The 15,664-nt window shown below is 39.1% G+C and overlaps 1 protein-coding gene and 1 long non-coding RNA gene across 2 annotated transcripts in view; both read right to left on the bottom strand.

The window, feature by feature from the left end:
• Positions 1-15,664, bottom strand: part of LOC140748655 (uncharacterized) — a 342,763-nt gene that overhangs the window by 151,734 nt on the left and 175,365 nt on the right. The gene's annotated exons all lie outside the window — the stretch shown is intronic.
• On the bottom strand, positions 3,921-15,427 carry trsn (translin). Its single transcript, XM_073081446.1, has 7 exons — positions 15,247-15,427; positions 13,558-13,645; positions 12,403-12,499; positions 11,785-11,900; positions 10,754-10,836; positions 10,440-10,531; positions 3,921-4,063 (listed from the first exon to the last, which is right to left on the bottom strand). The coding sequence occupies exons 1-7, from the start codon at positions 15,322-15,324 to the stop codon at positions 3,931-3,933; spliced, it is 687 nt and encodes a 228-aa protein (XP_072937547.1). The 5' UTR covers positions 15,325-15,427; the 3' UTR covers positions 3,921-3,930.

Below are 15,664 nucleotides of genomic sequence, written 5' to 3'. Positions count from 1 at the left end.
TTATTTGAAAACGAAAGTCCGTTTTTAGCCTTATCTATATTATTATATTAATCGTGCAACACAGCACATTTTAAAATTAAATGCAAAAGTTACCCAAAGCGGGTGTACCGAACAAAATACAAAACATCTAAAACATATTCTTATTTCAGTCGAAGCAAAAAATTGTGCCGTGCTGTTCTGTGAAATCGATGTACATCTCATAAGCGACCATCGGCCTCTCGATCGAGGGGTCCGAGGTTCAAATCCCAGGCACGCACTTTGATTTTTTCAAAGTTATGCGCGTATTAGAAATTAATTATCACTTGCTAAACGGTGAAGGAAAACATCGTGAGGAAACCTGCATACCTGAGATTTATAAAAAAAAATCTCAAAGGTATGTGAAGTCTACCAATTGGCAAGCGCGTTGGACTATGGCCCTCTTATTCTAAGAAGAGACCCGTGCCCAGCAGTGGGACAGTAATGGGTTAATGATGATCCTGTTGATGAAGCGACCATATCGGTCTGATGCGCAAAGTTTACCGGGTTCGATCCTTGGCCAGACAGATATCTGAATGGTGAATTTGGACATCTGTACTGGGTCGGAGTGTTTGTGTATTTATCTTCGTGTGTTCACGGCACTTACGACACAGGGAATCATAATGTGGGGCTATGAGTAAAGAATGTCTTAAAATATAATATGTTAATCTTGCTAATAATAATTAAAAATAATTCAAGCTGAAATTAATCAACAACTACAATTTGTAGCAGGTAAAAGAAAATGTCTAGTCCAGAAATTGTCATATTTCGATTTTGTCAGGTGTAATCTAAACTAATATTATAAAGAGGAAAACTTTGTATCTTTGTTTGGTTGTAATTAATAGGCTCAAAAACTACTGGACCGATTTTAAAAATTCTTTCACCAATCGAAAGCTACATTATCCACGAGTAACATAGGCTATATTTTATATGAAATATATTTGATAAATAGATTTTGAGGCGGTACAAAGTTTGCCGGGTCAGCTAGTCCTTACTAATATTATAAATCCAAACGTAACTCTGTCTGTCTGTCTGGTTGTCTCTTCTTCACGCCCAAACCACTGAACCGATTTTAATGAAATTTTGTACAAAGATACTCTGAGATCCGAGAGAGGGCATAGGATAGTTGTTATCCCGGAAATCCCACGGGAACTAGGGATGGCGATCTAAGATCGATTAATCGGAGAATCGATCTTTTAGACCAAAAGAATCGATTATTTTAATCGATATTAGAAAGGATTGAATCGTAAACTATGCATTTGATCAAGTGATGATTTTAGCAAAGTTGTTGCCCATGAGTCCACGAAGGTTCCAGAATTGGTACGACCAATTTTCGCCAGATGGCGCCACTGTCGTTCCGATGAAGGTACGAATTTACAGTTTTATGTATGTTAGTATGTCATATTTTTTTCATTTAAACGCGGGCGAAGCCTCGGGCAAAAACTACTGTATAATAAATTGATTATTATCATCGGGAGTATTTTCTTCGGTCCTAATTTTTAAAATTAACGTTTTAAATTTTATAAAATAGGGTAACTTAATTTTATGCGTCACTTAGATTACGACATTATAGGTAAGGTTGTAGTCTAGCTCCGAACTTATCCCAAGAAACCCTAATGTAGATTAATATCAAGTATTTCACAAAACAGCACGACATAAGACCAACTACTTAACTTACAATCTATAACTATTTATTATAATCCGCGTAAAACTGTTAGTCCGCTCTGAATATAGAAATGAATCGCGTCGCCATAGCAAATTGTATGACTACACCTGCTCGCAACAACTTCAGAGCAGACTAACAGTTTGGCGATAACTTTACTTACTATTCATTTCCGGATTTGTTTTATAAAACCATCAATTTGCTAATGAGAATCGTATAAATATAAAATTGCAATATTTCGCTTGTTGAATCACAGCCTCTTTCAGAATTACTTTGTACACCAATTGAGTATGAATTATGACGCAATTTAATTATTGTTACAGATAAAACTACTGATTTAAAACTTTAGTTGATTTAATTTCGTTCTGTAAAAAATGTATTAAAAATGGCGGCATTACTATTTACGTTGCATTTTTTCTTTATAATATATTTTTTATATAAATAAAAATAGCAAACATGCAGTCCACCTGATGATAAGTACTGTCGCCCATGGACATCTGTAATCAACCCCAGATAGGATTAGATTCCTACCTGAGGTCGGCCACAGATGCGCCGCTACCCCTGAGTACTAAGCTGGAACGCCTCGGATAAGTATGTCTCCCTTACCACACCCTTCAAACCGGAACACAGCAGCGCCTAACACTGCTTTTATAACAGAAATAGGTGCAGCAGCTTACCATCAAATGGACTCCATGCTTCTTTGCTATTTCAATTACACAAAAAAAATTGTGAGCTACACAAAATTACTTATTTTGCATTAAAATTCTTATTTCACTTAGTTTTATACTCAGCGATAATCTTATATATAAAATTCTCGTGTCACAATATTAGTTACCGTACTCCTCCGAAACGGCTTTACCGATTTTCACTTAATTTTATATGAATATTCAGTACGTCTGAGAATCGGCTACTATTTATTTTTCATACCCCTAAGTGACAAGGGTTGTTCACCCTTAACATTTTTTTATTTATATGGCAACACGACGTTTGCCGGGTCAGCTAGTTATAATGTAATATTTAACCATGAAAATTGTCATCAGCAAAATAAATGACATCATATAGTAGAAATTATCCTACTACTCATCTTACCAAAAATTTACTAAAACCATCGAAAATTCAGCAAAAACACACATTTATAAAACTATTTATATTAAATTTATTGCTTTTTCAAAGGCGTTGTAAACGACGTGTGTGAAATACCCTTATTTTGGTATTTTATAAAAAAACACAAATTTCCTATTAATAAAATTAATAATACACCTTATAAAAATCGAATTACTTATGTTTTGAAAGGAGACCAGTATCTTACAATAGTTGTATATATTTTCGAAAAATACAATTTGAAAGATGATAGAAGTATTTGTGAATTCACCCACCAAATATTAGTTACTAGCTTTTAGCCGCGGGACAGATCTATAACAATCGTTGTTCTTTGGATAACTTTTTTCGGGATACAAGGTACCTATTTGAAGATAGAACCCTCTGTTCGACTCCAGCGGCACCACCGCCACACCTTTCTGTTACAACAGCAATGTTAAGCGTTGCTGTGTTCCGGTTTGAAGGGTGTGGTAAGGAGAACATACTTTTCCGAGGCGTTCCAGCTAAGTCCTGAGTAGCGGCGCTTCTGTGGCCGATCTAGGTGGGAATTTAATCCTATCTGGGGTTGATTACAGATGTCCATGGGCGGCAGTAGCTTACTATCAGGTGGACTCCATGCTCGTCTGTTACCTCTATATTACACAAAAATACCATTGATGCTATCACCTTTCAAAGTGTACTTTACAGGATTATTCAATTATTATGTAAGTAAAATTAGTATTTTTAACCCCCCCTCCTCCCCCTTGCTAAAGAAAATAAGCAAAACCCCCTCCCCTAAGCTTACGTAATAATTGAAATTAGAATCTGCTAAATTTTGCATATGAACATGTAGTACATATGCCAAATTTGCTGTATTGTATATGTACTAATTTTATAGAAACAATAAATAAATATTGGGCCTCATATCATAAAAAAAAGAAAATCAACCTCCCCTCCTTAGTGCTTACGCAATACTTAACCCCTATGCACTTTACGAATTTCTCCCCCAGTCCTTCACCCCCGACCCCCTAGACTCGGTCCCCCTTCACCCCCCACCCCCTGAACCCCCGACCCCCTAGGCTGGGTCCCCCTTCACCCCCCACCCCCTAGGCCTGGTCCCCCTTCCCCTCTGACCCCACCACCCCCTAGGGTTGGCCCCCCTGAGCCCCTACCCCCTAGGCCTGGTCCCCGTCGCGCGGCAACAGCCCCCTGATGCTGAGGTCGTACACCACCTCCTCGATTTTCTTCACGTCGTACTTCAACGCATCGAATCTCTTCCGGAGGTGGTCGTTCTTCAGGTTTAATAAACTGAAATTATAATTAATATTTGTAAATATGTAAATAGATTCCAAGTGACCAAAGATACCACAACTTTAACAGAAAGACGAACTGAGAGAGATCAGATGTTTTTATACAAGATACTAAATAATTATATAGACTCTCCTTTCTTTATTAAGCAATATATATTTGAGATGCCCCCGTGTAAATTCCCGTTGTAGACACCTGTTCTATGTTCCTCCATGCAAGAGAAAATACACACGTAATACCTTTTTGTACCGTTCTTGTAACTCTTACAACGAAAAGTTTCAACCTATAGATATCATGAATTGCCCCATTGGTAAATATAAAAGCAACATAAGACGGGTCATTGCAACGAGAAATTCTACTTTACTTTAAGATAATTACTTAATTCTTTAAAAGTAACTTTATCATTAAATATCTCCGTTTTGCTCCAATAGAGTTGTGGCGTATTCGTTATACCACAACCTGATTTAACCAGAAAAATCGCTGTAATAAAATATTGGACCAACACCTTTGATTTCAAGTTAAATCGCTTCCGCTTATGAAATTGGGCCAGATCCTTCGAAGACCGGTTTTACATCGAGGCGCGCGCGCCGGCTCAGCGGCCGGCGGAGGGACACTTGCTTTCGGTCCGCCTTTCTTATCGCGCGCGCTTGCTTACTTATTTATGCTTTCGTAGTTTTAATAGTAATTGTAATTTAATCGCTAAAGTAATAAATTGCTTTCTTTCATTCTAAATAACATTCTTCATTCTCTCGTCTATCACTCTTTCTTTTCACTTCTTTCCTCTTCATTCGTTTGTAGTTAATTTAAATTAAAATAATTTAGAAGTAGTTTAAATAATAGCGGTGAGAATAATTCCTAATTTATCTTGCTAAATTCATACCTCCCGCTATATTGGTGACCCGCAAGTGGATTGGATGACGTCCTTCAGATAACCTTCGGAACGTTCGAGAAGCCGCGTGGATAAGTTGCAACTTGGTGTGTGGTACAAAAATTGAGCGGTGAGCGACTTTATTTTGTTTTAAATAAGTGAAGATGGCAAATAGTGATGATTTTAAGGATGCTGAGCCAATTGCTATGCCTGAGGTATTGCGTGTTGGTGTTAGAATTCCGCCATTTTGGCCTGAAGACCCGGCTTTATGGTTTGCCCAAATCGAAAGCCAATTTACATTGTCAAAAATTACTTCTGACGAAACTAAATATTGCTACCTCGTTGGCCAACTGGATCATCAATATGTCGCCGAAGTGAAAGACATTATTTCAGACCCACCTGACACTGACAAATATATAAAGCTAAAATCAGAACTAATCAAACGTCTTTCAGCTTCACAGGAGAAGCGTGTGAAGCAGTTGCTGATGCATGAGGAGCTCGGTGATAGAAAACCCTCACAGTTCCTTCGCCATTTGCAGAGCCTTGCCGGACCATCTGTGCCCAAGAGTTTTATTGCTACCATCTGGTCTAGCCGACTTCCTGCCAGCATCCAGACGGTAATAGCGTCGCAGGTAGATGATTTACCCTTGGACAAATTAGCAGATATAGCGGACAAAGTACACGAAATAGCTCTTGGTACTCCTCAAATAGCTGCTTCTTCAACAGCTGTGCCCTCAACATCATCAACAGCATATGATGACCTAGCAAAGGAAGTATGCGAGCTCAGAAGGGAAGTAAAACAATTATCCATACAAGTAGCCAATGGTAGACACTCACGCTCACGCACACGCTCACGCAACAGGAACTATCATGACAACCACACACGCTCACGCTCACGTTGCAAACAACCACCTGCTAACCACCCACTCTGTTTCTACCACTTCAACTACGGAGCCAAGGCATTGAAGTGCAAGCAGCCCTGCCAATTCAAGTCTTCGGAAAACTCGCAGGGCGGTCGCAAGTAGCGGCCAACGACTGCCCTTCCTCTTCAACAGGCCGTATATTCGTCACTGATCGCGTCTCGAAAATGCAGTTCCTTGTGGATACTGGTTCCGACTTGTGCGTTTTCCCACGATCATTTGTCAGTACGCCCTGTTTCAAATCGAAGTATATACTATCTGCTGCCAACAACACCGTTATACATACGTATGGTCTTAAACAATTAAAGCTCGATCTTGGTCTTCGACGTACCTTTACTTGGACTTTTACAGTTGCCGATGTATCCAGACCCATCATTGGTATAGACTTTCTTTCTTTTTATGGCTTACTAGTTGACTGCCAGAAGCATCGACTCATCGATGGTGTCACCTTACTTTCTGTGAATGCTGTTTTCGGATCTGATGACAATTCAAGTTCAGTCAAGGCTGTGACAGGTGAGTCGGACTTCCATATGCTTTTAAGACAGTTTCCAGAGATCACGAAACCTGCAGGTATACCTTCACCTCCTAAACATAATACCCTGCACTACATCCGGACCACTCCAGGACCTCCAGTTTCTTGTAAGCCTCGACGTTTAGATCCTGAGCGGTTGCAAGCTGCGAAAAAAGAGTTCGAGGATATGCTAGCCAGCGGCGTAGCCAGACGTTCTGAGAGTCCATGGTCTTCTGCCTTACACCTGGTGAGAAAAAAGGACGCTGGATGGAGACCGTGTGGCGACTATCGAGCACTCAACGCCAGAACCATACCCGATAGGTACCCCATCCGACACATACAGGATTTTTCTCACCAGCTTTCAGGATGCTCAATCTTCTCGACGGTTGATCTCGTGAAAGCTTACAATCAAATTAAGGTGAACCCAGATGACGTTTCCAAGACAGCACTCACTACACCTTTTGGGTTGTTCGAATTCGAGTACATGACTTTTGGCCTTCGTAACGCAGCACAGACATTCCAGAGATTCATCGATGAGGTACTCCTAGGTCTTGACTTTTGCTACGGATACATTGATGACATCCTGGTATACTCGTCTTCTCTGGAAGAGCACAAAGAGCACTTACGTCAGCTGTTTGAACGCCTGAAACAATATGGTGTGCTCATTAATACTTCTAAGTGCGCACTAGGTAAGTCGGAAGTGACTTTCTTGGGATACCACGTTTCAGCTGATGGTACTCGACCGTTGGATACTAAAGTAGCTGCTATTCAGAACTACGCAGTACCCAAAAATGTTAAAGAGTTACGACGTTTCTTGGGTATGCTTAATTTTTACCGTCGCTTCATACCGAATGCAGCTCAACTTCAAGCACCATTAAACCTATTACTTTCTGGGCAAAAGGTAAAAAGTTCTCAGCCCGTGGAGATGACTACAGAGCTGTTGCAAGCGTTTGAAGATTGCAAAACTTCACTTTCTCAAGCCACTCTTCTAGCACATCCAGATGTCTCCGCTGAATTAGCAATCGTGACTGATGCTTCGGAGTCGTCCATTGGAGCCGTGTTGCAGCAACGCAAAGGCGCGGACTGGCAACCACTAGCCTTCTACTCTCATAAACTCTCCAGTGCACAGGCAAAGTATAGTCCTTATGACAGGGAACTCCTCGCTGTGTATGAGTCTATCAAATATTTTAGGCACATGGTTGAAGCCAGAACGTTCGCCGTTTTCACTGACCATAAGCCTCTTACTTTCGCCTTTTCCAGGTGTAAGGAAAAATGTTCTCCACGTCAATTCCGACATTTAGATTTCATATCGCAATTTACAACTGATCTGCGTTATATACCTGGCAACGAGAATGTCGTTGCAGACGCTCTGTCTCGTGTAGAGGAGATTACAGGTATAGACTACCAAGCTCTTGCACGATTTCAGGATACAGATCCAGAACTGCAAGACTTGCTGACAAAAGGTTCAAGTCTGAAACTACTAAAGGTGAAATCTGTAGATAGCGATGTACCTATTTATTGTGACGTGTCTAGTGGTCAACCTCGTCCATATGTAACACCACAGCTGCGTAGACAGATCTTCAGTATTTTACATGAACTACACCATCCCGGAAGTTCAGCTACAGTACGACTGGTTACGCAGTGATTTGTATGGCCAGGGATTCGTAAAGATTGTAGAGAGTGGGCTAGGCAATGTTTAAGATGCCAACAATCTAAAGTTACCCGTCATACCAAATCTCCAATTTCCTCTTTCCTTGCCCCTTCCACGAGGTTTTCCCACATACACCTTGACCTCGTGGGCCCGTTACCTCTTTCTTCTGATTACAGGTACTGCCTTACCGTCATCGACCGATTCACGCGGTGGCCTGAGGCGGTTCCACTTAAAGATATCTCTGCAGAGACCTGTGCTGCTGCCCTGGTGTCCGGCTGGATCTCCAGATTCGGATGCCCTGCTCGCGTCACTACTGACCGCGGTCGCCAGTTCGAGAGCCAACTTTTCAAGTCTCTCGCAAGCATGGTTGGTGCACGACACCTGCGCACCACTGCTTACCATCCGGCAGCCAATGGCATCGTTGAAAGAATGCACAGGCAACTAAAATCTGCAATTATGTGCCATTCTACCCCGCAGTGGACAGAAGCTCTTCCGTTGGTCCTCCTTGGCATGCGCAGCGCATGGAAGGAAGACATCCAGACTTCAGCTGCTGAATTGGTCTACGGTGAGCCCCTCTGCTTACCTGGGCAATTCTTTTCTTCGAGAGACGACTTCACTTCTGAGGACATCACTCAGTATGCTAGCCGTCTCCGCGCCCACATTCGTAACTTAACACCTCGACCTACTGCTTGGCATACTTCTTCAACATTTTATTTTCCACGTGACCTGCACAACTCGACTCACGTATTTCTACGGCAAGATCACGTGCGTGGATCGTTAGAACCACCATACGCAGGCCCTTACCTTGTCATCGAGAGGCAGCCGAAGTACTTCACCATCGACGTCAAAGGCAAGAAGTCAAACGTCAGTGTCGACAGGCTCAAGCCGGCGTACATGATGAAAGATACTGCAAAACCACCAGTGTGTCTAAATCAGGAAGAAAACCGATCAAAGTCCATTACAGAATCACCTCCGGAGGAGAAAAGGACCCGGAGCGGCAGGAGAGTTCGGTTCCCCGATTTCTATCGACCGTAGTCACGGTCTGGCGGGGGGAATGTGTGGCGTATTCGTTATACCACAACCTGATTTAACCAGAAAAATCGCTGTAATAAAATATTGGACCAACACCTTTGATTTCAAGTTAAATCGCTTCCGCTTATGAAATTGGGCCAGATCCTTCGAAGACCGGTTTTACATCGAGGCGCGCGCGCCGGCTCAGCGGCCGGCGGAGGGACACTTGCTTTCGGTCCGCCTTTCTTATCGCGCGCGCTTGCTTACTTATTTATGCTTTCGTAGTTTTAATAGTAATTGTAATTTAATCGCTAAAGTAATAAATTGCTTTCTTTCATTCTAAATAACATTCTTCATTCTCTCGTCTATCACTCTTTCTTTTCACTTCTTTCCTCTTCATTCGTTTGTAGTTAATTTAAATTAAAATAATTTAGAAGTAGTTTAAATAATAGCGGTGAGAATAATTCCTAATTTATCTTGCTAAATTCATACCTCCCGCTATAGAGTCATCAATTACCAGTAATTTTATGAATAAGATATTAATGGAATCTTTACTGATATGTGAACTAGCTATATAACCTATCCTTAAGTATCATGTTGTATTGTATGTTTCCTAAATAAAAATAAAATAAAAAAATAATAATGTGGTAAGGTATAGTCCGCACCAAAACTGCTTGTTCGTTTCTATATTCAGAGCGGACTAGCATTTTGCAAAATACTCTTTTTTCACCACAACGTTCAAGCAATATTTACTCAAAATCATATTAATTGGTCCCATACATATTTGTTACAATTATATAATATTTTTTCTTACTGTTACATGTAAAGTGACCAAATTAAAATATATCAATAATAGTATTATACATATTTTCATTTTTACACATATAATCAAGTTTGGTCATTAAATCAATCTGACATTGTTTACCTTTTACATTCTATGACTATGACATTACAACTGTTTAGTTATATACACGTTGTGATATCCTTACTAAAACTTACTAATATTATAAATCCGGAAGTAACTCTGTCTGTCTGTCTGTCTGTCTGTCTGTCTGGTTGTCTCTTCTTCACGCCCAAACCACTGAATCGATTATAATGAAATTTTGTACAAAGATAAGAATATCTGAGACCCGAGAAAGGATATAGGATAGTTTTTATCCCGGAAATCCCACGGGAACTAGGGATGGCGATCTAAGATCGATTAATCGGAGAATCGATCTTTTGGACCCAAAATATCAATTATTTTAATCGATATTAGTAAGGATTGAATCGTAATCGCATTTGATCAAGTGATGATTTTTAACAAAGTTGAAGGTAAGAATTTACAGTTTTATGTATGTTAGTATGTTATATTATTTTCTATTAAACGCGGGCGAAGCCGCGGGCAAAAACTAGTAAAATAATAAGATAATTACCGAAAGCCAGCGTTGAGTTCCATGACGAATTTGGATATCTGCAGCGGCCGCTGATAGTCACCCCGCGTCACCGAGTTCACCGCGAACCTCGACTGGGAAATAAATATTAAATTTAATTACAGCCTGTTTCATAATTAGGTGTCCAAAATGTAAACTAGTATGTCATAGTATTTTCTTTTAAACGCGGGCGAAGCCGCGGGCACCACTAGTAATTTTATATATTTTTATTTGTTGCGGTGGTGTTTTTGAAGTCGAACCACAAATTATCACTAGAATTCAAATAAAGGGTACTATTAATAATATAAAAATCATACCAGTTCTGAACACAGCTGTAGGAGACCCACGAGATAATCTTCTATATCTAAATGGAATCCCTCCTTCTCTTCATTAGCGCTCACTGAAATAAACAATAACAATTTTTAACATTTATAACTATAACATTTTATGATGTTTGTCAAGTCAACGTCCAGTAGGTATAGTCAGCGTAAAACTGCTAGTCCGCTCTGAATATAGAAATGAATCGCGTCGCCATAGCAAATTGTATGACTACACCTGCTCGCAACAACTTCAGAGCGGACTAGCAGTTTCGCGCGGACTATAACTATAAGCTCGTTATTAATAATCAAGCTACCTAATTAAATTGAATCCAAAGAAATTGTCAAATGTAATCTTTGGTATCAAAACATCGAAGATATTGACGGGAGTATGAAGAAATAGTTAAATGGCAATCTTTGGTAAACGAAATGTTTCATAGATTGATTATGATTTTCTTTTCATAGTATAGGAGTAGCAGACGAGCATGCAGTCCACCTGATGGTAAGTGGCTACTGCCGCCCATGGACATCTGTAATCAACCCCAGATAGGATTAGATATACCTACCTGAGGTCGGCCACAGATGCGCCGCTACCCCTGAGGACTAAGCTGGAACGCCTCGGAAAAGTCTGTCTCCCTTACCACACCCTTCAAACCAGAACACAGCAGCGCCTAACACTGCTGTTATAATAGAAATAGGTGTGGCGGTGGTGCCGCCGGAGTCGAACCACAAAGGGTTCTACCGCCTTCAAAGAATACCGGGTGCTGCCGAGAATCAAAAAGACTTCTGCAAAGGGACGAGCGGTCACCATACTGGTCTGACGCGCAGAGGGTCCCGGGTTCGATCCCCGCCCAGGCAAACATCTAAACGACGAATATAGGTTTGTTTCTGGATCTAGGTTATTGTGTATTTGTCTGTGTGTGTGTCCATAGCACCCACGATACAGGGAATACTAGAGTGGGGCTGTGAGTGTAGAAAGCGTTATGGGACTAAGTAGAAATGAAATATTTATTTTAATATGGTACACTCACCTCCCAAAACCTCTGCAACGGTCTCATGAGTGGCCAGGATGCCTTTCTCCAGCCAAATGGTCAGCGATATGAGGTAGCAGTATCGTTGCGTCATATACCGCCAATGGTCCTGGTACCTACGAACAACACCTTTTGTAAGAGTCGACATAATTATAATCCTTAATTAAATCCAACCAACCAAGCGAAATTGATTTGTTCAGCCGAAACCGAACCCTTTTACCACGCTTTTATTAGCTTGACCTGTATGTATGTAACAGAATCTTTGAATTAAATTTTTACCCACTTTGAACGGTCCGATTAATTTAATTTTTTTAATTTAAAGCATGCAGTCCACCTGATTGTAAGTGAATATTGCCGCCCATGGACATCTGTAATCAACCCCGGGTAAGATTAGTACTACCTGACGTAGGCCACAGATACGCCACTACCCCTGAGGACTAAGCTGGAATGTCTCGGAAAAGTATGTCTCCCACACTCCAAACCAGAACACAGCAGCGCTCAACACTGCTCTTAGGCAGAAATAGGTGTGGCGGTGGTGACGCTGAAGTCGACCCACATAATTTATTTATTATTTCCGAACACAAATTTTCTTTAGTCTCAAAAAATAGGAATACATACTTATAATACTCTGCTGAGGGCACAGCTCCCGCTAACTTCTGATAGCCCTCTCTTGCCTTCTCAAACAGCTCCCGCGCCTTCAAACATGCTGGGCTTACTGCAACAAGAACAAACAATTATTTATTATTACAAGCAAATAATTATTTATTACTATTTTAAGATAAACAACTAGCTTAACATAACAGATAAGTAAAGTCCGCGCCAAACTTCAAGTCCGTTCTGAAGTTGCGCGCAGGTGTAGTCAGGGAACCAATGCGGTCGAACACAACTACAAGCATATACTCCGTAGCAACAAAGGGCATACTAACTGCGCTATGTTCCCGTGGGCAGCGATGCGACTCATTTCTATATTCGGAGCGGACTAGCAGTTTGGCGCGGACTCTACCATATTAATACTTGACCAAGTGTCAGGCGAATTCACACACGGAGAGTTCCATACCACCATAGAAGTTAAGGCAATGTGGAAATTTGAACTGCCTACCTATTATGGTTCTAATTTTGAACTATTTGAGCTGCCTATGGTAGATATGCAGCTCAATAGATAAAGCAACAAACGCCGACAAATAGCCGTTTCTTTTATGAAGAGCCCTATTTATTTTCAAGCTACCACCATTATACATCTATACTAATATTATAAAGAGGAAAAATGTTTGTTACTTTGATTGTAATGAAAAGGCTCAAAAACTACTGGACAAATTTTAAAAATTCTTTCACCATTCGAAAGCTACATTATCCACGAGTAACACAGGCTATATTTTATATGAAATATATTTGATAAATAGATTTTGAGACGGTACAAAGTTTGCCGGGTCAGCTAGTATTCTATAAAAATTTCAAGAGTCTATCTAGTATAGTAGTGATAGAGCAGACAGACAGACACACAGTTGATGTTTAGTAATAGAGTGCAATTTCATACCAGCTTAGTCCTCAGGGGTAGCGGCGCTTCTGTGACTGACCACAGGTAGGAATATCTAATCCTATCTGGGGTTGGTTATAGTAGTCCATGGGCGGCAGTAGCCACTTACCATCATGTGCAGTCGAGTTTCTTATATACATATATTTTAAAGAAGAATAAGAGTAAAATAGATAGTAATTAGTTGAACCCAGGAGAAATTACAAACTTTATGTTGTTCACAGAAAAACATGTAAACTTACTGCTTTCTTCGTTGTGGTGTATCACCTGTAACACAGTCATGGCCTCACGGGAGATCTGGTCCATTTCCTTGCATATGTTGCGAATAACCTGTGACAAATACAATATTATTAAATTACATCTCTACATATAAATATAATTGAAGTCTGTCTGTTATGTAAGCATGATAATTGTTTACAAAATACATAGGAAATGGCACTATATACATCTAATATATAAAATTCTCGTGTCACAGTTTTTGTTGCCATACTCCTCCGAAACGGCTTGACCGATTTTGATGAAATTTTTTGTGCATATCCGGTATCTCTGAGAATCAGCCAACATCTATTTTTCATCCCCCTAAGTGATAAGGGTTGTTCACCCTTAACATTTTTTTATTTATATGGCAACACAACGTTTGCCGGGTCAGCTAGTTACTTATAATAAAAACAATTTTTGACTGTGTGTGTGTTTGGTCCAGCTAATCTTGTTAATGGCTGGATAATTTTGCTTCTTGTGATTGTCATCAGATAGAAAACTAGTTTTACATGGTGTTAGTTACAGATATCTAACATACCCACTATAGTCGTCACAATTTAATAGGCCCATTTTGACACATGCCATCGCTAGGCTCTAAGCATGTGACATACAAATCGATAACGAAAGGAACCGATTTTTACGACAAATCGATTACAACCACACATCGTATTGTATAAATTACTTAATATTTTATAAACAGAATATTTATTCTATATTTTTCTAAATCATCTTAATGTTCAATAAAAAGGAGAAAAGAAAATAAATTCTAGTGTAATTTGAAAATTTAATCATTTTTAGAAGATAGATAAAGTATCGCTAGTAAACTATTTTTTTTTTCGTTTTATCATTCACTAAGAAACAAAGTCTTGATTATTTTATTGTTCTTATGATGAAAAAGGAATAAATAATTAATTATTAGTAATTCTAAGTTTCGATTATTTGAAAGTTAATCGATTATGGTTTCTTCCAAATGCTTTGAAGCGGCAAGTTCTAACCGTCACATGGTCATAATCTGCCTACTAAAAACTTAGTTTAAGACATTAATGACATTGGGATGGCATGTGTCAAAATGGGCCTATTCAATTGTGACGACTATACATAACTATAATATAACATAGTCCCACACTAGGATTCCCTGTGTTATAGACACACACAAAGACAAATACACAAACAACCAGACCCAGAACATAAATCTTAATTCATTGTTAGATCTATCTGACCAGGGATCAAACCTGAAACCCTTCGCGTCACACCGGAATGGTAACCGCTCCGCCACCTAGCTGAATCTACTACATAACTTCTCTATTGTAATACCACATGTAAACAATATTATACTTTTTACTTTTATTACATGTATAAAAATAATAATTGATACTAAATGTTAATACTGTATTAGTAACTTTAATTAGAATTAAAGACAAACATAAAATTAGTAGAAACAACGCAAAAAACCAAACATATTCTAAAATATAACCTGTAAAGTTTTACTGTGAATAAATGCGTTTTACAAATAATTATCTTCGAACTAAAAGACATCATGTAGTGTTTAAAATATATCTGAATATTTATTTTAAAAACCTATTTCTGTTATTTTAACTTAATACGTATATACAGGTTAATTCAAATGTAAAAAGGCGGTAAATTAAAATATATATTCAGTTTTATATACTGACTTCGCGTATGTCGTGCTCATTGTCGAGTGTCTTCTGGAACTCGCTGAATATAGCGTTAATGGCGTGGTTTTCGCTCATGTTTATAAATATTGCTTTTTATTATAATTTAATAAATAAATCGTAAACAAAACTGTTTATAGTCACGCAATGCAGAACTATTGTCAATTGTCAAACTCAACATGTCAATTATTAATATTCCACAGAAAATAAATATACAGAGTAATAATTACGTATGAATAGTGCCATAGACAATATGTTCTAAAAAAATAATGTGACAATATTATTTTGGTTTTAAAATATTTCATTTATAAATTCGACCTTAAAACAATACGTTTTATAAGCAGTTAGAATAATATTTTCGTGAAAATTGACTAATTTAAATACAGATCAGCTTCCACAGATACGTATCAAAGTAAAT

The sequence above is a fragment of the Epargyreus clarus genome, unplaced genomic scaffold, assembly GCF_041222505.1.
Source record: "Epargyreus clarus isolate Ecla_fem2 unplaced genomic scaffold, WU_Ecla_fem_2.2 ptg000016l, whole genome shotgun sequence".
In the NCBI taxonomy this organism is placed as follows: domain Eukaryota; kingdom Metazoa; phylum Arthropoda; class Insecta; order Lepidoptera; family Hesperiidae; genus Epargyreus; species Epargyreus clarus.
This window is presented reverse-complemented; position numbering and strand designations above follow the sequence as displayed.